This window comes from Mus caroli, unplaced genomic scaffold, assembly GCF_978045245.1.
Source record: "Mus caroli unplaced genomic scaffold, Mus_caroli_1 scaffold_13, whole genome shotgun sequence".
In the NCBI taxonomy this organism is placed as follows: domain Eukaryota; kingdom Metazoa; phylum Chordata; class Mammalia; order Rodentia; family Muridae; genus Mus; species Mus caroli.
The window spans coordinates 101,783,533-101,807,216 of NW_028227268.1; the positions used below are offsets into that span (position 1 = coordinate 101,783,533).

Here is a 23,684-nt window from a genome sequence, read left to right on the forward strand (position 1 = left end):
TTGGAGCAGAAGCTGTGTTCCACTCACCAGCAGTCTCTAAATCCTGCGGTGGGGGTCGTGGGTAGTTGACGGTACCCCGGTGCTGGTCCAGCCGGAAGAGGCCTGTGGTCCTACTCAGGCCGGTTTTCTGCTTCCCTGACTAATGCAGTCTCTGGTCCCGCGTGCAATTGGATTGGAGCAGAAGCTGTGTTCCACTCTCCAGAAGTCTTAAGATCCTGTGGCGGGTGTTGTGGGTAGCTGGTGAGTGTCAGCCAACCCTGCGCCCCAGCTGCCCAGGTGCTTTTCTGACCGGAAGAGGGTTGTGGCCCTATGTAGGCCGGATTTCTCTCTCCCCAACCAGAGCAGTCTCAGGTCCCGCGTGATTGGACTGGAGCAGAAGCTGTGTTCCACTCACCAGCAGTCCCAAAATCCTGCGGCAGGGTCGTGGGTAGCTGGCGGGTGTCAGGCAACCCTGCTCTCCTGCTACCCCGGCGCTGATCCGGCCGGATGAGGCCTGTGGCCCTACTCAGGCTGGTTTCTGCTTCCCTAACTAATGCAGTCTCAGGTCCTGCGCAATTGGATTGGAGCAGAAGCTGTGCTCCACTCACCAGAAGTCTTAAGATCCTGTGGAGGGTGTTGTGGGTAGCTGGCGAGTGTCAGCTGACCCTGCGCCCCAGCTGCCCCGGTGCTTTTCTGACCGGAAGAGGGTTGTGGCCCTATGTAGGCCGCATTTCTCTCTCCCCAACCAGAGCAGTCTCAGGTCCCGCGTGATTGGACTGGAGCAGAAGCTGTGTTCCACTCACCAGCAGTCCCAAAATCCTGTGGCGGGGGTCGTGGGTAGCTGGCGGGTGTCAGGCAACCCTGCGCTCCTGCTACCCTGGCGCTGATCCGGCCTGATGAGGCCTGTGGCCCTACTCAGGCCGGTTTCTGCTTCCCTAACTAATGCAGTCTCAGGTCCCGCGCAATTGGATTGGAGCAGAAGCTGTGCTCCACTCACCAGAAGTCTTAAGATCCTGTGGCGGGTGTTGTGGGTAGCTGGTGAGTGTCAGCCGACCCTGCGCCCCAGCTGCCCAGGTGCTTTTCTGACCGGAAGAGGGTTGTCTTTTCCTGTTATTTTTGTTGTTAGAGTTGGAGCTTTTTTTTCATGTGGCTATCTTCTTTTAGGGTTCTTGAAAGATTACTTTCTTGCTTTTTCTCAAGTGTAGTTTCCCTCATTGTGTTAGAGTTTTCCCTTCATTTATCCTTTGAAGGGCTGGATTTGTGGAAAGTTACTGTGTAAATTTGGCTTTGTCATGGAATACCATGGTTTCGCCATGGTCTATGGTAATTGAGAGGTTAGCTGGGTAGAGTAGCCTGGCCTGGCATTTGTGCTCTCTTAGGGTTTGTATGACATCTGTCTAGGATCTTTTGGGTTTCATATTCTCTGGGGAGAAGTCAGGTATAATTCTGATAGGTCTGCCTTTTTATGTTACTTGACCTTTTTCCCTTACTGCTTTTAATATTCTTTCTTTGTTTTGTGCATTTCGTGTTTTTATTATGTGATGGAAGGAATTTCTTTTCTGGTCCAAACTAGTTCGAGTTCTGTAGGCTTCTTGTATATTCATGGACATCTCTTTGTTTAGGCTGGGGAATTTTTCATCTATATTTTTTTTGAAGATATTTACTGGCCCTTTACATTGGAAATCTTCTTTCTCATCTATACCTATTATCCTTAGGTTTGGTCTTCTCATTGTGTCCTTGATTTCCTGGATGTTTGGCCAGGATCTTTTGCATTTCACATTTTCTTTGATTGTTTTGTCAATGTTTTCAATGGTATCTTCTGCATCTGAGATTCTCTCTTCTCTCTCTTGTATTCTGTTCATTATGCATGCATCTATGGTTCCTGACTTCTTTCCTAAGTTATCTATTTTCAGGGTTGTCTCCCTTTTTGATTTATTTATTGTTTCTATTTTCATTTTTAGATCCTGGACAGTTTTGTTCAATTCTTTCACCTGATTGGATGTGTTCTCCTGTACTTCTTTTAGGGAGTTATTTATGTCCTTCTTATAGTCTTCCATCATCATCATCATGAGAAGTGACTTTAGATCCATGTCTTGCTTTTCTGATGTGATGGTGTATCCAGGACTTTGTATGGTGGGAGATTTTGGTTCTGATGTTGCCAAGTAACCTTAGTTTCTGTTGCTTCTGTTCTTGTGCTTGCCTCCTGCTGTCTGATTATCTCACGTGCTCCCTGACCTCGATATATTTGATTGTAGCCCATCCTTCCTGTAATCCCAGTTAAGTCAGAACTTCTCAGAGTCCAGCTTTCTTTGTGATCCTGTGATTCTGGTATCCTGTGATGCTGAGATTCTGGATGTGTCAGAGTTCTTGGTACTCCAGCTTCCTCTGAGACCCTGAGATCCTGGTGTGACCAAGATCCTGGGATCCTGGGATCCTAAGATTGTAATATCCTGGATGTGTTAGAGTGCCTGGAAGTGGTACCTCCTCTGGGGACCATGGGGCTGTCAGCTGAGTTCTAATCCAAGGTAGACCAGCACAGACCGGAAGGACCTTGAGCCACTGGTTGATCAGGGTTCCTGTGTTCGTGCTCCAACTGTTACCAGGCACCCCTGGTTCTGTTGGAGCAGATGTTGTATTCCACTCACCAGTGATCCTAAGATCCTGGGCGTGCTAGGGCACCGTTGGGGTGGAGAGTCCTCTGGAGACTCTGGGACTGCCCGCTGAGTTCCGGCTCAAGGTGGCCTGGTGTTGGTGTGAACCAGAAGGACTATTTCTAATTTTTTAAAAAATATTACTTTGTACTCTTTTCCAAGACCATATTTCTTTTCAGTTTCTATCTCTTTATTTTTCTCTGTGTATCCATGGCTGTCCTGGAACTCTTTCTGTAAACCGGACTGGCATGGGACTCGGAGATCTGCCTGCCTCTACCTCCCAGGAGCTGGGGTAAAAGGTGTGTGCCACCATCACCTGGCTAGAATATTCTATAGTAAAGTTTTATTGTAGGCTAAGACATAAGAGAACAAACGAGTTTAAGTTTGTTACAAAACTACAAAAGTTTAAGCGCTCAGGAGAAAACTTCATTGTAAATACACTTCAAACAGGTTTTGGGCACCAAAACTTCTTTGTTTTGTCTGAATGCAGACTGTATTGACAGAAGTCATCAGTTTTCCTGATCCTCAAATCAGCTTGTAAACTGTTCCCCACTCTAAATTTCATATTGCAAAATGCAGTGGGAGAAACCATCATGACATTTTAAGTTTAAAAAATAGGTACAAAGATTGATAGTATAAAATTCATCTGCAAGGTAAATGTAGGCTATATAGGTCCTGGAGTAATTTAGTTTGTTTTGTGGAAAGGGTTTTTTTCCTAATAGGAAGCATATTGTCTCAGTAAGTATATATAGAGAAGAGAAGGTATTGCTTGTCAGGGGTTGGGCCAGAAGTGCTTGTCCTTGCCTGCCCTTCTGCAAAGCACTGCCCACTGTGTGTAGGGTGATTCCCCTGTAACATTTATTTCTATCCTTACTCCAGTCTCAATAATCATGTCAATGACTCAAAATTGACAACTCTAAGCTCCATTGCTCTTCTAATAAAGTTATTTATTTCTAGATTGTGGGCCTACACTACCATAACCAGTTCCAATGCTCTTTAAACTTCATCACTAATGGGTTAAATGTAATTTAAATGAGGTCAGATTCTTCAGTCAGCAAGTTACAACTCATCTAAAACAGTCTTAACTTTCCCATGAACACCCAGACCCACCACTCACTAGCTCTGGAGTCATGTTACAGAACCCAACAAAACAACTGTGCTTCTACAGTATCCTCAGACCTGATGTTCTGCATTTTCATCTCTAAGCCCACGCATCTCTTATTCTCCTGTTCTGGTTTCATTCTGTTGCTGTGACGAAACATTCTGACCAAAAGCAATGTGAGGGAGAAAGAATTTTATTTGGCTTATGTCCCCAGGTCACTGACCATCACAGACAATGGTTAGAAGAGAAACTCAAAGGAGAAGTATGAAAGTAGAAACCATGGAGAAATGCTGCTGACTAGCCTCTGTTTATATATATATATATGGTTGAGAAGCACCTGACTGGGGAGTGATACTATGCAGAGCAGTCTGGGCCCTTCTGCATCAATCAGTAAGAGAACCCCTCACAGACAGGCCCATGGTCCAAGATGACCTCAGCATCTCCTCGATGAAGGCTTCTCCTCTAAGGACTCCAGGCTGTGTTAAGCTGACACCTGGAGCTCTACAGAACTCCTCCTCTTTGTTCCATCTACGTCTCTAACCATCTATTCCTCCTTGCCCTGAACCACTTCTTCACTTCCCCTCCCTCTCTTATGTTTAACATCTCAGCACTACTTCCATGTGTCTGAATCTTAGAAAAACCCAAAACACATCAATTTGGCTCCTACATCTATATTTAAACATCTACAGTGTCAATAAATGGCATTCCAGATTTCTCTTGCTTATGAAATAGTTTCTTTGTCTCACTTGCATTTCCAAGGAAACTTCACAAATATTTAAAAAGTAATGTTTAAACAATCCAATTAGAAGATAGATAAAAACATTCAAGAGACATTCAATTCAGAGTATACAGACAGAAAACAAACACATGGGGAAAAAAAAGGCTCCGTCAATATCATTTAGCCACAAGGAAAATGCAAACAAAAGTCTCAATGAGCTACAAGCCCATAACTATTACTACAGCTAAAATGGAAAACGATTGTGGGAAAGCAGATCTCTCAAGCTCTGCTGCAGAAGTGCAAAGCAACACAGCTGGTTTCACTGTGAAAACAGCACGGCAGAGGGCTGGCCTAAACCAGTGAGACTCTTCATCAAACCAGGAGGTCTGCTTTTTAAGAGCCTCAAGCTGGAAACAAACAATATGTCCCCTGATAGAAAATTTCCTGATTTGACCCAGATGTCCTTCAACAGAGGAATGGATACAGAAAATGTGGTACATTTACACAATGGAATACTACTCAGCCAATAAAAACAATTACTTCATGAAATTCTTAGGCAAAAGGATGGAACTAGAAAATATCATCCTGAGTGAGGTAACCCAGACACAAAAGAACACACATGGTATGCACTCACTGATAAGTGGATATTAGCCCAAAAGCTTGGAATACCCAAAATACAATTCACCGATCACATGAACCTCAAGAAGAAGAAAGACCAAAGGGGCTGGAGAGAGGGCTCAGTGGTTAAGAGCACTGACTGCTCTTCCAGAGGTCCTGACTTCAATTCCCAGCAAACACATGGTGGCTCACAACCATCTGTAATGGGGATCTGATGCCCTCTTCTGGTATGCCTGAAGACAGCAACGGTATATCCACAAATATAAAATAAATAAATAAATCTTAAAAAAAGAAGAAGGAGGAGGAGAAGAAAAAGGAGGAGGAGGTGGAAGATCAAAGTGTGGATGCTTCAGTCCTTCTTAGAAGGAGGAACAAAATATTCATGGGAGGAAATTCAGAGAAATGTGGATTAGAGCCTGAAGGAAAGGCCATTCAAGAGACTGCCCCACCTGGGGATCCATCCCATATACAGTCACCAAACCCAGACATTATTGCAGATGCCAAGAAGTGCTTTCTGACAGGAGCCTGATACAGCTGTCTCCTGAGAGGCTCTGCCAGAGCCTGACAAATACAGAGGTGGATGCTCACAGCCAACCATTGGACTGAACCATTCCTCCCAATGGAGGAATTAGAGAAAGGAATGAAGGAGTTGAAGGGGTTTGCAACCCCATAGGAAGAAGAACATCAACCAACCAGACCCCGCAGAGCTCCCAAGGACTAAACCACCAACCAAAGAGTACAAATGGAGCAACCCATGGCTGCAACCACATATCTAGCACATGGTGGCCTTGTTGAGCATCAATGGGAAGAGAGGCACTTGGTCCTGTGAAGGCTCAGTGCGCCAGTATAGGGGAATGCCAGAATGGGGAGGCAGGAGTGGGTGGGTGGGGGAGCACCCTTATAGAAGCAGGGGGATGGGGGATGGCATAGGGGGGTGCTGGAGGGGAAACCAGAAAAAAAGGATAACACTTGAAATGTAAATAAAGAAAATATCCAAAAAAAGAAAAAGAAAAAAATTTTCCTACACATTTAAAAGCATTTCTTTGAGAGGAAAACCGGGAGCTTTTGTGGGGGGAAAACAATATTCATTAAAACACTTAAAAATCAAGTCTTTCCCCAAATTATAGGAAATTATTATTCAGTTCTGAATGAGACTACAAGACAAATAATGGAAGATGATCCTAGTGTGACATCACTCACTGTCTAGTCACAGAACGTGAAGCATGTCAGTCTAGACTGTTAGGGGACACCAGCCAGTGTGTTTTCATGTTCAGCAAAAGCTAGTCAAGAAAATTAGTTTTTATCCCTTCCAAAAACTCTGCTGACTTTTTTCTTTAATTCTCAGAACTCTCTCAACTTTTCCAACATTAAAAATTACTTAAATTACCACCACAGCTTATTCCAAACAGTTTTTACAATGGATTCCCTCAGACACCCAGAAAGACCGTCCTTCTTCATTCCCTCACAAGGCAAGCTTCCTGGGTCTTCACCTCTTCTCAGCTGCTTCTCAATAGCCTTGTTTATCTCTGCAGACACAGAGATGGCCTGTGCTCAGCAAAGTACTTCAGGCTAAAGCAGATGTTTATTTTAAAATGCTGATAGCAGCTCATGGCACTTGTCTCTCACTTCCTTTGCTCCAATCTCAGTTGGAGCAAAAGTCCCATCATTTTTTCAATAATTCTCTGCAGCTTTTCTTCCATCTCAGCAGTTGGTCTTTCACTAAGGTGATCATTTAAGTTACTGTGAAAGCCTTGTTCTACTGTGCAGAACCAGCCAGGCTGACTAATCAGTGCAGTCGGCTCAGATGTGGCTCTTACTAAAAACATCTGAACTACCTTCAAATGATAGACATCATTCATCCAGATGTCACAGAACATAGTCAATTAATTAAATATAAAGCCATCTTGTAGGTGTTAGTAAAGTGTTTCCATGACAGGACAAGATGGGAGGAAGGGAAATTATAATCTAGATTAAAATTCAAATAAACTTTAATCACCTAGACATGTAGCCATAAAAAAGTTTTTCAAGGGTAAGTATACATGAGTTACAGAAAATAAAACAAAATGCATAAAATTAATAGATGGGCAAAAATAGATGAGATTAAGTCAGAAAAACTTCTATACAGTGGACTAAGAAACAGTAATTCTGCCGTCAACATAGCTACTGAATACCTCATGCATAACCTTGAAAGCCCGTGATATAACCCAGCTGGCCTGGAACTCTCTATGAAGCCCAGGCCAGCATCAAACTTACAGAGAGACACCTGCTTCTGTCTGACTAGTGCTGAGATTAAAGGTGTGCACCACCACTAGCCATGAGTGGTATTTACAAAAAAAGAAGAAATCAAAGAACACTTAATTTTACTTTAAAATATTTTATAGAATTAACCTTTAATACACGCTCTTTCCAAACACCTACTTGACTACATTATTTTCTACAAGATCCTTCTAAAGACATTATTTAAAAATATTCAGTTTTTAAGTAATTATATTACTTTCTAAAAGACAGGGACTTGAGGTAGTTAGCACTGAAGTCACGGCAATGCCTATTTCAGTTTCCCAAGCCCTGGGTCACAGCCACAAAGGCAGCATGAGCAGCTTCTAATGACATCACTCCTGAGCAGCATTCTCCGCTCCTAGTTCTCAAGTGCTGACTTTATTTTCTTTATTTCTCTTTCCTATAATTTTTAATATAAATTACATGTGTGTTCTTACATTAACAAGATAATTTCTTTTCTAATCCTAGTTTTTCTCTATTTCTAAATATTTCCTTGTGGGGAACTACATTACTTCCATGTTTGAGGCTTTTGAATTGTTTGATTTCTAGTTTCTGTTTTATGAATACAAATCACATTCACAAAAGTGTCGATTACTTTGTCCATGTCAAATAACTAGACATCTAAATAACTAGACATTCACATCCAGATGTTGATAGTAATTATTTTCATGTATTTTTTAAATTTTACAGTTCTAAAAATGAAAAACAACACTAAAATTTCAAACTAACCATAATCTTAGCAGTTTTCATGTAATTAGGAAACCAAATTGGAAGATATACCTAGAAGAAGCCTAGTTTTTGAGTCACTGGACCACAGTTTTTTTAAAAAAAAATGGTTTAATTTGTTTTAAAAAAATTGGTTCACATGGTAACTCATAAATAAATTGTTCTCTATGTTTCTCTGATTTTTTTTAACCAACTGTTCCATTTCCAATAAGATATCTTTCTTAGTTACTTTTCTTAGTGCTGTGACAAAGTACCTGGCAACACCTGAGGACAGAGGGTTTACTCAGGCTCAGTTTTAAAGGGACCTAGACCATTATGGTTGGGAAGGGAGGTTCACAGTCTGGAAGCAGCGAGAGGCATGCTAGCAGCCAGTGTGGAATGGTGCTGTCCACATTCAGGATGGGTCTTTCCTCCTCAGTTAAACCTCTCTGGAAAAGGCCATCACAGCATGCCCAGAGGCACGTTTCCTAGGTGACTCTAAATCCAGTCAAGTCGACAATGAAGATTAACCATCACAGCGGTACCTTCCAAGAATGTAAAGGAGGCATAGTATTAGAAAACCTGTCGATAAAATGAACTATCCTAACAGAACAGGGGCACTGGAAGATTAAAATTTATAGATTTAAAGACTTAGAAAACATTCAGTGAAAGAGGAATTATGATTGGCATTCCAGGGAGACAGAAATGCATAAAACACAGCAGTGTGTACAGCAGCAGCAGCACACAGAACTACAGGAGAGTAGCATTTTCTCACTGAAGTAACAAATACAACGAAGGACCCTTAACGTAATGACTCACTACACAAGAATCACAGTTTGAATGCATGATGTGGGGAGTGAAACGATTATCCATAGACATTTCAATATCTATCTTGGAAGACAAAATCAACTGCAAAATTATTAGAAATAAATTTTAAATTTTCAAGAGTCCTACACTATAAAACTAACACAATTTGTCAATAGTTCCTTACGTACCAAGAATGACTGTTATGAAATTTGATTAGAAGAAAAAAAAAATAGCAGTAATGGTAAGAAAAAAAATACAATGTTTAGAAGGAAACTAAACAAGACATATATCTGCAAAAACCTACACAGTAGAAATTGAATAAATGAAGAGAACTTGTTTTTCTTAACAGAAGAGTGACACATTACAAGCATACCAGTTTTTTTTTTTACAAAATCAACATACATATTCACAATATTCTAATCAAAATCTTGTTTAAAACAACACTAGAGGGGGCTGGAGAGATGGTTCAGCGGTTAAGAGCACTGACTGCTCTTCCAGAGGTCCTGAGTTCAATTCCCAGCAACCACATGGTGGCTCACAACCATCTGTAATGGGATCTGATGTCCTCTTCTGGTGTGTCTGAAGACAGTTATAGTGTACTTATATACATAAAATAAATAAACCTTAAAAAAAATAAAAAAAAAATAAAAGCAAAGACAGGTGGATCTCTGAGTTTAATGCCAGCCTGGTCTACATAATGAGTTCCAGGACAGTCAGGGCCATGTAAAGAAACCTTGTAGCCTTGTCTCAAAAGACAAACCAAAACTAAAAAGCCAAAAAAAAAAAAAAAAGAAAAAACAAAACAAAACAAAAAAAAAACCCTCCAAAAAACCAAACCAAACCAAACCAAACAACACTAGAGTTCACATGAAAACTTTAAACTCATTGGATCATATCTAAACTTAGAGATGAAGCCAGGCCCAGTGGACAGCTCTATAGTTCAAATCGCTGAGCCTGGTTCTAAGACTAGCCTGGGCGGCATGGCAAGTCCCCATATGTATTATTTCATCTCTCTGTTGCTGTGATAAAACACCACCCAAAAACAACTCAGGGGAGAAAAGGGTTTATTTCAGCTTGTACTTAATAGTCCAAAATTAAGGCAGGCCAGGTGAGCCCTCAAGTGAAGAACTCGGAGGCAGATACTAAGGTAGAGATCATGGAGAGATGCTGCTTACTAGCTTGTTCCCCATGGCTTGCTGAGTTTGCTTTCTTATAGAACCTAGGACTACCTGCTCAGAGCTGAACTACCCACAGTGGGCTGGGGCCTCCCCCATCAATCATTAATCAGGAAAATACTCCATGGACATACCTCCAGGCCAATCTGATGGAGGAAGTCCTCCTATGAGGGTCCCTCTTCCCAGGTGTCTCCAGTTATGTAAAGTTGACAAGAACTAACCAGGACACTATTTCTAATAAATGAAATAGCTAACTGTATTGGCACAGAAACAATTATCCAAAATAAGTACAAGTAGATAGGAATAAGTCAAAGCAAATATATTTAACAAGGTAAGAAAGGATGGAGAGATGACTTTTAATACCACATGTTAAAGTATTTCTATGCTCAGAATCCATATGAAAGTCACATGGCCTTGGTGGCCTGCCTTTCACCCCAGTTTCCATGAGACAGTGATCCCTAGGCCAAGCTGGCTAGCCAGAGTAGCTACAACAGCAAGCTCCAGATTCAGAAAGTGACTCTGCCTCAGGATATAAGGTGGAGACTGAGTGAGAAGGTCTTGTGATGTCATTCTTAGACTTCCATCTGCATACATACACGTCTGTATACATACCCATGTGTGTGCTCGTACACTCACACACACACACATACTTACTCATACACAAAAACACAGCCTCAAAAACAGTAAATGACTTAGGATTTACTAGTGTTTTGTTAAGAAAACTAGAAATTTGGATTATCTATGATATGTCAAGTTTGTGGGCATGCACACACATGAGTTCACAGATCTACCAGATGAGTTTAACCTTGTGACTGCTTTCAAAAGATGTCTCATAATTTTAAGTGTGGAAGAAAAGTGAGCTCTCAGATGTCATTAGAACCTTATAAACATGTTATTAGATAACTGGCTATGTTATTTATTATGTTAAGGTATTTTCAGAGGACTGTTAGAATAAAATGTGAGGCATAAAGTCATAGAGATAACTGAAATAAACAGATTACTGATTATACAGGGAACTTCTAGGATGATGTATGTGGCAAACAAGAGATGACAAAACACAGTAACACATTGATCATTTAAAATGTCTATTGAAAGAGCAAGCAAAATACGCATTGAATTGAAATAAATAAGTATCAAGTAGGTTTTAAAAATATTTGCAATGTATGAAAGATATAAAAACTAAGAAGAAAAAAAATAAAGATTCCATAGCAGGAGTGGGGATAAGGAAGGAGCTTGAGGGGGGAAATTAGCAGAGAATTTGATTAGTTCCTTTTTATATGATATAAAAACAAAAATGTAAAACCAAACAAAAGAGATAAATATTCTAGTACAGTGATCAGAGAATTCACAAAACAAGCAAGTATGATCAATGTGTTTACATAGGATCTACACATTTGCACTAAAAACATGAACAAGAATAAAATGATCATAGCAACATTATAAGTTATAGCCCAAAACAAGAAGATATGAGAGGTGAGTGAGGGAATGCCGTATCCCTGCACGTCTTTGTCGATGAGCTCAACCTGAACTCCAGGAGGATTGCTGGTAGCTAGACAAAAGTTAACATTCCTCAGGAACTTGGGAAGCTGGTTCCCCTCTACCAAAAGGAGCCATTTCCTTTACCTCTGGCAGAAGGGGCCTATGCAGCTGTGGTGCCTATCAGCATATCATCTGGCCTCCTCCATGCTCCCTCAATAGCACAAGCACCCGTTACACATTTCGGAGCCTGTGTTAGCATGCCCTTCTTACGTCTAGCTCACAGTCTTCCTCCTTGTGGCTACTCATTTTCCTTATAACGATATTTTTGCTATAATTTCTTTACACTCCACTCCTGCTTTTAAAAAAATGAATGAATGAATGAATTGAATATGAATGAATGATGCCTTAACCAGGTTAAAGGTTAAGAATTGAACTGTCATTTATATCTGCTTAGAGAGAGAAAATCCATTTTCTCCCATGGAGTAACATTGGGTGTATCAACTACTCCAGGGCAGGCCTTATGCTCAGGAATAGTAGACCCGACATATATTGGCCTCCACAGGTTTTTGTGTGTTTTTATTTGGTTACAGTTTGGTGGGTTTTGTTTTGCTTCTTTGGGGGAGTTTTGTCATTGTGTTGGACTTTTGTTTGTTCAGAAAGAACATAAAGTTTAGTAGGTACTTTGGGGAAGGATCTGGAAGGACTTGGGAAAGGGGAAGAATAAGATCAAAATATACTTAAAATTAGAAATGCTTTAAATCATTAAACATAAAAATATACATAAGTTTCTAAACACTTAGCTTATCAGCTAGCTCACTCACAGATGCTACAACTATGTGTGCTGTTTTGTGGGGTCTAGAACTACCATGGGCATAAACTGAAGGCTGTCTTTCCTGCTAGGTGTAGCATTTGTCATTTGATGATGACCAGGGTTGCTTATCCAAGACCTTTCTGATAGATGAAAACATAAATTTCATGTACTGGTTTGCGACGATATAAGTTTTAAATAAATACTGGAAAGGAAAAATGGCACTTTCTGAGAAAAACTGGTTAAAGATTTAAGAACTGCAATAGCATCTGTTAGCAAAAGTCTGGAGATGAAGACACTGGAGATGAAAAGAACAGAACCTGGAAGAATCTTTCTCCAAAGGTCATGTACTATATAATCCCATTTGTGTACCACTCTGTCAGAAAGTATGTGTGGTCATAAAAGGACACAGGAAGGACCAGTAGATAAAAGCACTGACCAGACGCCACGCTCGATGGGTTCAGTCCCCAGGACCCACAGGTACAAGGAGAGAATGAACTCCCAATGCAGTTTTTAAAAGTAAAACAGTAGGCGCACACATCCTAGCTGTGTCTGTACTGCGTTAACACTAGTACGGCATGTGTCAGATGGGGCTATATTTTTGGAATATTTTGGAACATTATTCACTGGGGTGAATAGGGCAAGGGGCACAAGAATTTCTCTGTATTTTTTTTTATATCTAAATTTGGGTCCATGATTTCCTTAAATATAAAGTTTAAATTATAAACACTGGCTCTGTTGTAACTTTGAGGGTTGCCACTATATAAGATTTAACTTCTAGCCAGGTACACTAAGAATCTTTGGGAATTTTCTTATGGTATTAGAGGTTTTTTTATTCCCTGCCTGTCACATTCCTCCCCTCCTGCCACAGAAGATCAGCATGACTATATGTGGGCTCAAACTCCCTGCCATGTGATAGCACGCCTAGGCTGGGCTCATCTCTGCTGTGTCTGGTATGGCCAAATCACCTCCTGGGGGCTGGAGAGATGGCTCAGTGATCAGAAGCACCTTGTGCTTCTCCAGAGGACCTGGGTTCAATTCCAAGCACCTACAAGGTGGCTCACAACTATCTGCAACTTCAGATTCAGAGAATCTGATACCCTCTTCTGACCTCCACAGGCATGAGGCACACAAGCGATACACAGATATGCATGCAGGGAAAAGGCTCATTTACATCAAATAAAATAAATCTTTAAAAACTAATTATCTTCCCATTCCTATAGGTACCCCCAACTTCTTAGACCTAGCATCAATTCCACTGACTTTCAGTTCTGAAGTGATTAACTGTGTATTACAAATAACATTTGTCTTGTCTTCTTGAGACACTCAGAAGACACGCCCCCAGCAACTGTAGGTCTCTGCGTTTGTTCATTTGTAACAAGGGTTTGCAAACTTTCTCTGTAAAGGGTCAGAAAGTAAATACATATTGAGGGGTACACAACCCTGTCACAACTACAGCTTGAAAGCAGGCATCGATGTTATGGAAACAAGTGGGCTTGGCTGCATTCCAGCGGAATTATATTTACAAAACCAAGAGGCAAGTTATAGTTAGCCGACTCCTGCTTTATATAACCAGCCTTGGCACCTGTAGTCAGGACATGCAGTGACTTGAAATGCGGAAATACCTATTTAAACTGGGCTGTTGAAAGCATCACCAAACAGCCAACCAGCACAAATTTGAATTCAGAACCTCATGGGTACTGTGGGGAATGATTTTCTGGGGGAAACCTACTGAGGTCTCCACGGCATGGACAGTCTACTCAGAGCCAAGTGCTGAGTCTCGGGAGAGGTCACAGGGCAAGGGAAGATGTTGAATTTTCATGATCTGTTGTACCATGTGGCAAGCACAGTTGCCAACAATGTATTATAACTTTCTAATTTTCTAAAATATAAACATCCTCTCTATAGAAAATAATAAATTGATGAAATGACAGACATGTTAATTAACTTATTCAATTCACACTGTTCTCTATAAGCATACAGAAGAGAATTAAAATAAATGTCAAACGTTTCAAAAGAACAAAACTCCTGTAACACATGAAGAATCCACTAGGCCTAAAATCATAATCTTTTCACCTCTCAGGACTGCCTTCCTTTTCACCTCTTAGGATTGCCTTCCTGTGGGTAACAATTATCCCTTCCTAAAGGAAAGAGTGAACACAGATCAACATCTTTATGTCTTTAAGAAGTTCTGAATGTAGGTCTGCTGAGAGAAAATGGCCTCAGGCAGACATTAGGCAACATTTGTTCAGCAATGGCTTAATTCCGAAGAGTTCCCTTGAATGACCTAAGGTCCTCAATTGCCTAACACTGCCATACATAAGCTTCATCGTGACAAGTTTATACTTCGTGTGCAGGATGACTATGGTTCTGAATGTTAGAACTATCAGACAACACTGCTCTGCCTGTGTCTGAAGTCACACTGACTGCGTACACGCTTCCTAACTTATTACTGACATTTCCATAACTGTCCACTTGGACTTGGGAAACCTAGACCTCAGTAAATAGGAAAAGCTTATCTTAGAGAACTTATGTTTGACATTACAGATTCAAATGAGCCTGAAGCAAAAGATTGTGAAGCCAGAGGAGCCTCAAAATAAAAAGAAATTTCAACTTCCAATTGTTTTCCTACTAATAGTTGAATAGACTAAAGATTTTAAAATTTTAATTAGATTTATTCATTTTCTGCCTGTTTTTCCTGCCTGCATGTCTATACACCACATGCATGCTTGATTCGTGCACAGGTCAGAAGACACTGAATTCTCTGTAACTGGAATTATCAGTAGGTGCTAGGAATGGAACCTGGGCCTTCTGTAAAAACACCCAAGTACACTTAAGCAGCAAGCCATGTCTGTTTAGTTGTGTGTCTGCTTTCATTTGGACACTGTCATTTTCAAACATCACACTGAGCAGATGAGCAGCACGGGTGGGCAGGAATCTCAGGCTTCACTCCAGTAGCACGTTCTAGGGTTTTATAAAACAAATAATCGTATTTTTGTGCATATGCTTCTGTCTGCATGTATGCCTGTGCCCATGGAGGTCAGAAGAAGGTATTAGATCCCATGGGTTAAGGGTGGCCATGGGCCACCTGATGTGGGTGCTGAGACCTGTATGTTCTTCACCACTGTGCTGTCTGTCCTGCCCGTGTGCTGTTTTTGTTTGTTGTTGCCACTGCTTTGAAAAATACCAAAAGAGGAACAAAAGGGAATAAGATTTATTTAGATTCAAAATGCAAGGTTGGCTCTTTCTTCTTCCTTAACTACTAGCCCGGGTGCGGACTCCACCACCAGAAAGATGCCCACATTCTACTACAAACGTAAACAGCAACGTTGGCAGAATAGACCGGGGCCATCCAGCTCTAACACCACATTATACCTGGGATCACACATCTACACACATAGCTCTTCCTAGTTACATCAATTTATTGTAATTTTTCATGTGGAATGGTAAAGGGAAACAAACATATTCTTACAATCCTCTACAAAATGTCACAAATATTATATCTCTATTTCTTGGCAATAAAGTCCTCTTTCAAAACTTAGCCTACTATTTACAAGCATTTCAAAGGCACCTGCCTTTATGCTGCCACACATTAATACCACCATATCAGAACACAGTGGCCTTATATTTGAAGAGAAAATCATCACCTCTCTAAATCATTCTGCTGCCACATTCATGAACTAGCTTCGTGTGGCACACGCGCGGGTGCAACACTGGCTTTCATCAGCACTCCCTTGCTCCTCTCCCAGGTTCTATTTGGTTCTGATGAAAAGCTCTTGTTTGGTAATGGCTCCCTGCTAAGTGCTCTGGAGACTGTTCAATCTCACAGAGGTGAAAGGTGAGTAACTACTTGCTAAGCATAATTCAGGCAAAGCTGCGTTCGCTGTTTGTAGGTGTCCTGCTGCTTAACAGTTTTTATAAATCAGACTATTATATCTTTAATTTTATTAAAATACTTTATTAAATGATTTATACTATCAATGGACTTTATTTATTTATTTATTTATTTTGTTTTTTTCACGACAGGGTATCTCTGTGTAGCCCTGGCTGTCCTGGAACTCACTCTGTAGACCAGGCTGGCCTCAAACTCAGAAATCCACCTGCCTCTGCCTCCCAAGTGCTGGGATTAAAGGCGTGCGCCACCACTGCCTGGCCAGACGTTTCTTCTTAAAACTCAGTAATTTTGAATACATACAAAGAGTTCTCAAGAAAGATATGAGAAATAAACCTTACAGTTTAGCTATGTTTAAACTTGGGGAAAGGCCAAGAGACACAGAAAGATGGCTGGAAACTACTCTCCAACAAGAACAAAACTGGAATATTTTTTTAAACCCAGACACTCACTGCTAGCACAATGTCAGCCTGTGACCTCAGACCCTGTGTACTGGATCACAGCAAAGACAGCACAGCATTCTCCCCTCACTGCCCACCTGAGTCCACCCGAGTGACTTCAGCTAACTCTAATTTCAGGAGGCTCCTTTCTTCTTCCTCGAATTAAAAAATGCCCCAATGTGGCCTTAATTCTGTAGGAAGTTTTCAAAGAGTATGAAAATAATGAATAGCTAAAGCAGAAGACTTAATGCAATCCTAGCACCTCCTTCCTTCCTTCTTTCCCTCCCTCCCTCCTTCCCTCCCTCCCTCCCTCCCTCCTTTCCTTCCTTCCTTCCTTCCTTCCTTCCTTCCTTCCTTCCTTCCTTCCTTCCTCCTTCCTTTCTTAAGACATTTGACCAATTTCATCTCCCCTTGATAAAATTTCTCAGTAGCAGATTAAACAAAAGGATGTTTACAATTTAGGCTATCTCATTGGTTTCTACTAACATACATTTCTCTTTCACAATGCCCTGTGCAGCTACTACTGAAAGAGAAACTAGTAAAGTCATTGTAACTGAAAGCATCCAAAATGGGAACATCAGTCAGCATTCCTCAAGGGACATGTCACATGACCAAACAGTCTGCATGAAATGCTGATGACAGCAATAAGAACACTGAATTTAAAACAACACTGAGGAAAAATTCACATACATACAAGATAGCTTCCTAGGGTAGAGGTTGTGAAAAAGCAAGTAATTACATTAAAGTCAGAGGCCAAAACCACAGTGAGGCTACAACACAGAACACTTTCAAAGTTCTTATTCATGTTGAGCTTTTTGAGCTCTTTAGGCAAGATATTAACTCATCAATTTTCCCTAGAAATAAGAAAAACAAAACAGGAATTAAAGACCAAAGCCCTATGTTCAAGCACATATAAGTTTAACCCCAATATTTTTAGGATATGCTCATGCATGAAGACTGCTACATTTAAGATGAGGAAAGACTCTCTTGAAATATGCTAACACCATTCAGATAAAAAGGCAAGATTCAATTACAGATAATAACTCTTGCAATGTATTAACATTTCCTGGTTTCCAAAAATATGATTTTTCTAAAGGCCTCACTGCTGTGTAGAGTTCAAAGTACCACCTTATATAGAGATAAAAGTAATTATGGGGCACAAATATCTGTATAACAGTATACCTCCTCAAGTTTTGACCAATCTTAGCACCTCCCCACATTTTGGGACAGTTGAACATCTATCATCAGCCTATTCATATATTAAAGACAATTCACAGTTATTTTGGAAAGTAGCATCTGAAAATTATACAACCAGTTTCAGTAAGTGATCTTTAGGAAGGAGTGAAGAGCTGTAGGAACCAGCCCAAGATCACTTGTTATTTCTCTAAGTAAGCTGCTGATCACCGAAGCCTGAGTTTATTACTTCATGACATAATACTACCTTTACAAAGTTGTTCTGGTAAAAATAAAAGAATATATATTAAAGTCTTTGAAAAAGACTTGCACAATACTATAGCAAAGTACATCTTTAGTGAAATTAAAACTAAAATCAATTCCTTCATGAAATTCTTCCTTTTTTGTAAACAGAATTCAAAATTCTATTATAAAATATTATATATACAGAATACAGTAAATATATATATATATATATATATATATATATATACACACAACTGGAAGAGGAATAGTTTTGATTAGACCCTAGTATATACCACTCATCTTAAGAAACAAAACTGGTGCACTGGGTGGCCAGGTCACTTACTTGCAGGACACATTTCTTCTCATTCCAGAACACCCTTTCATTGACCCGATTTTAACACTAGTTTTCACACCATCTGTGTGTCCCTAATCTTTCTATCTAGATTTTCATCTTCCTTCCATCCTCCTCTGTGAAGAGAAGTTCTTTCTCTTCAACTTCTAATATATGTTTCTCAGAGCCATATTTGACATTTTTATCAACCCTGTCAAATAATCCCTATGGATGAAAGAACATTTATATATACATAAGTAGGAAAATGAGTTACAGTGAAGTTAGCACCTACCACATCGTGTGCAAGGGCAGTAGAGAGGTCTCCTGTAGTCATGCGGAAGGAAAGCAAGTCAACACCTGCTTCACAGCCTCAGAGTACATGCATACAGTGAGCTCACAGTCAGTTTAGACAAAAGTATTTGTTTAGAGCTAGGAACAAAATTCATTAACATTTTCATATTCACTTTTTTATAGAGATAGTTTTTACTATCACATTAAAGGGCAGAGTGTATTGCTGCTGATGAAGTGGTCCTGGATAATATCCAATATTTCCTTAAAAGGAAAACAACAGATTAAGTGAAGACTAATAAAATTTGCTTTTCTTTTAAAGACAAAAATTATCAGGAAATAGCCATATTATGGAGGAGTCTCATGAAAGATGGCTCTTTAAATGTGTCCTCTGTCGGCAGGAAATGCAGAGGCGTCACTCACCTGAGCAGGTGGTGGAAAAGCCTCCTGGCATACTTGCTGACCGGTTCTCTATATTCCAAAATAGTTGTATCCAGAAGTGGTCTTGTTGGAGCATAGAAGGTTCCAAGGCTTGCCTCAAGCTGTGCTGTGGAATTCAAACACAGCAGCACTAAGACAAGAGACACTCCTTCAATTACAGCAGAATCCTCCTGTCTGCAGTCAGTCATGTTCTGCAAACTTGGATCAAATGTGAGCTTGTTGCAGGAAAGATGAAATTAAAATACAGCAGCTAGTACAAAAACAAACCTGTGTGTAAACTTTCAGCGAGATAAAGCTGGCAATGACTCTGAGCAACAAAAAGTTGTCACAACCAAAGAAATCAATAATGAACCAACCTCTCACCACCAATGGGTAATTAAAACAGTGACTCAGCAAAGTAGCACAGTTTCAACTAGTATTTCCAGTAAAATAAATTTGCAGTGTGCTCAACATTAAATGTTCTCTTTAGCAGAAAGGAAAACTAACTGCCTGAATAGGGAAATAAAATCAACACAGTAGAAAGGTTTTCTTAAAATATCAGTAAGGGCCAGCAGGTAAGGACATTGGCTGCCACGCCGGGTGAGCTGAGTTTCATTCCCGGGACCCACATGGTAGAAGGCAGATCTGACTCCCACAAGTTGTCCTTTGACTCCCAACACATTCACTATGGCCTACACACACACACATGTAATTTTAAAAATTAAAGAATAGAAACAAAAATTTGCACATTGGCATAAGACCTGTGTGTGGTGCAACTTTAGAAGAACAATGGAAACTTCTATCTTGGCCTGAATCTCGCCATAAACAAGGTCCTGAGCTTTGTCCTTTCATGAAGCAAGCACCCTGGGATAGAAGATTGCAGAGGCTTTCGATAAAGGGGGGAGGCCAGGAGATAAGAGATTAGGAAACAAGGTGCGTTCTGTCTACTTCACAATTTTACCAAGATGTGCCAGTGGGGCTGTGCTTCCTTCCGCCCAGAAATACCTGGCAGCGATTTACCATATGGCGTGAACATGAGTATGTATGAATGTACTGCAGTTCACAGCTAGATTCCTCTAATATTTATGCTTCCAACACTGGCCTGAATAAACAATTCATTATTTAGTGAAACTCCTTTAGTTGTAGCCCTATTTAGATTTGTAAGTATTAAACACCTTGTCAGAATAATTGCTGCAGGCTTCACTAAGCTTTAGTAATTTCTTTTTTATTTTTCAATCTCAAATCTACACAGTAAAATAGGATGCATTTTGGAGGTATTTTCTTTCAAAGCAGCAGTCAATTTAGATTAAAATTGAACATAGCACTGTTATTGTGAAAACAAGCCCAATTCTCCCACCATTGCTTGTTTTCCTGACAGCATGTTTTGTACATCTGAAATGTTCAAGCGTACACAGAGCACTCGGACCTCCCAGCACAGCTCCGGATTCATTAGGCTGCCCAGCTTGATGTTGAAGGCAGAAATGAAGATCTCAAAGACAGACCCAACACGGCTAGAAATAACAGCACACTAGGTTCCACTAATAAAAGGACAACGAATTACCATGTCAAATTTGTTAGATTCAGATAAAATAAATCTCAACAGGGAATTCTGAGTGCTTTAGAAATGTGTTTTGTAGTTACTTGACGGAAATGCACATATCTGCTTAGCATAGACACATTTGGATAACCCAGGATATGTATAGAGTTTGTTTTAATAGCCCAATATCATAAAAGCTTTTTATTTCCCTATCTTCCACTATGATTCTTTGGGAAGAACAACCCTTTATAGGGCAGGAATCTGAAAATGCCCATTTGTGTATTTCTTTATACTCTTTCTTACAAGCTAGCAACTTAATATCATGAATTCACGAAGGAGCTAACAACACAGTGTCCTGAGTGAAACTCAATATTTTATCTTCCCATATTTCTTCTTTAACTGTAAACTTGGGACTTGTTCCATAGAGCACATATCACTACAGACTGTCTTTGGAGGCTCTGATCTTTAGTTTTTGTTGTTACTTTTAAGTACATACTCAATCTTGAGAAGTTTATCACTATTAAGAAATAGGTATATGGGATAACTCTGTAGGCAAAATTACAGTAATTTTTTCTATCGCCTAAAATCTTAAGAGTTATACTTTGTATTCTGAAAAGTACCACAGTAGGCCATGTACTGCGGTAGGCACTTTCTTTATGTACAAACACTGCCATTTCCACAGATGAGTTTGGACTACTTCCAAAAAGTTCATTTAATTCTTAAATACATATTAGAAAAGAATTCCGGGAGTTAGGCCAAGGTCCATAATATAAACTTCCTAGAGATTCATGACCTTACTGGTCAACTACAAAATTTTATCCAAAATCTTATTATTTATTTTGGAAATGTAATAAAAATGAAGAAAGTCTATTAAAACCCAGTGAAAATACTAAGAGAAAATGTTCTCCAGTAATAGACCTGTCCTAATTTTGTTACCCTGTATAATTTAGGAATACCTTCGAGTCATAATTTCCTAACATTAACAGCAAAAACAGATATGAAATAAGTGTATAAATCCCAGTTGTTTTGGAATATTTCACAACATATAAAAGAAAAGGAACTCATAAATACATGCTAGAGAACTGGGAGATACAGAAATTTGTTCATATCTTGTGTGCTAATTTTTTCTCAGTGTTCACCACCTCAACAATAAACACCTGGGATTTCTATGGGCAAAACTACTGAGGAAAGATGAGGCAATCCAAGCAGGCAGAGGGAGGAGCAAATCAAGAGAACAACTCCAAAGCATGGTAACCAGGGGGATGCCTAGGCCACAGACCATTCTGACACACACAAAGCAGAATGTAAGAACTGCTGTGTGACCATGTGAGAGAAATACTGCTGTTTAATGTGAGAGAGGAATAAGGCCTTGGCTTGGTGTCCTTTGTCTGCAGACAGAGAATAAATGAAACTTCTGATCAAAGCTTGAAATCTGAGTTTGACTCAATTTTGGAACAATGACACTTTGAGTTTCAACACAAGCCCAGGCAGAAAAGGAGTCCTCTGTGTTGACAAGTACCATACAGGAAGTAGTACCATTTGGGAATAATTCTTTGATATTGTTTCAGTTTTAATACAACACTCATTCCTCAGTCTCTAATGACATAACCCAAAACATCCTTAAAAGTGACTTCAAATGTATTTCATGTATACGCAAAACCACTGATGCAATATACTCAGGTCTGACCTTCTCTCTCTGGCGTGAGCCTCTGTCTAAGAAGATGGTTCACAATGGTGCCCATGCCGATCAAACACTGCTGGCCCAGGGTGTCCCAGTCCATGCTGCGCAGGATGCTGATGGCCTCGTATACCTCATTGTAGTGAATGTACTGTAAGATGAGGTCTACCAGGCCCAGTTGTCCTCGTGTGAGGATGCCTGTCACAAAATAAGTGAAATACAAGGTCAAGTAACAGAAACAAGGGTACTCTTTACACAAAGGAAAAAATTAACTGGGACATCAGGGGCACATTGGTTTTTCTTTCAAAAGAAAATGAATCCACTTCCAATCTTGACAGATCAGGAACATTAAAATAAATAAATAAATAAATAAATAAATAAATAGCTCAGTCAGGCATTTAGTTTTATTTATAAAAGGCTGATAGCACTTGAAACCAACAATTTTTACACATTAAATGGCAAGCACTGTGGCTTTTAAGCACCTTTCTGTTCTGTTTCCATTTTTAATGGGTCTGGGAAGATGGCCCTGCTGGTGACAAGCTTGGTGGGTAAGCACAAGGACCCAAGTTCAAGCCCCCAAAAGCCACATTAAAAAGTTAGGCCCAGCAGTGCATGCCTGGAGTCCCAGTGCAGAGGAAATGAGCCCAGGAGGGTGATGAGGGCTTGCCAGCCAGTCCATCCATCTAGTTGAAAAGGAGATATTCAAGTTGAGAAAGAGACCAAAAAGATGAGAGGCAATTGAAAAAGACTACAGAACTGGCCTCTGGCCCCCACATGCATCTGACCATATACATGAATACATAAATATACATATACACAAAAGGAAAATGTTTAAATGCTTTTTTTCCTTCAGTAAGTATTTTATTGATTCTGGTAAGTCTATAAAAACTCAGCACAAATAATCATAAAGTTAAATGAGAAAATGCCTGTGAAATAATTTTATAAGCTGTAAAATATTACAAAATATTACTGTAATTTCTTTTTATTACTGTCATCAGAATTTAACTGGGATATTTATAGGTTTCATGGTTTTTAAAATGTACTAGTTCATGAGAAAGATGCTGAAATTCTTCATGCTAACTCCAAGTTACATTAGGAAAAAAAAAAAACAAACCAACAACCCAATAGCCTATTTGTGCTGTATTTAACAAGACTCAACTTGACAGAGAATCTGGGGAATCGCCCTAAGTCATTTAAGCAGTAAAACTTTACTATGCCTTTTGAGTTGGTAGAATCAACAGATGATTCTACCCAAAGCCCTCACGAGCCTGTGTCAAGCACTGCAAGACCTCATCATAAATCAGGCAGCTCCTGACAGGAGGGGAGAGTGTGCAGCAGCAGCTGAGAATAGCTGGAGTCG

At 40.0% G+C, this 23,684-nt stretch overlaps 1 protein-coding gene across 5 annotated transcripts in view; it reads right to left on the reverse strand.

The window, feature by feature from the left end:
* Positions 1 to 23,684, reverse strand: part of Wdpcp (WD repeat containing planar cell polarity effector) — a 363,888-nt gene that overhangs the window by 174,514 nt on the left and 165,690 nt on the right. For all 5 annotated transcript variants that reach the window (XM_021175454.3, XM_021175452.3, XM_029483315.2 and 2 more), the window contains 2 exons: positions 22,334 to 22,522; positions 19,113 to 19,236 (listed from right to left, as the gene is read on the reverse strand). In XM_021175454.3, coding sequence (XP_021031113.2) covers positions 19,113 to 19,236; positions 22,334 to 22,522 — 313 coding nt within the window. The remainder of the gene's footprint in view (positions 1 to 19,112; positions 19,237 to 22,333; positions 22,523 to 23,684) is intronic.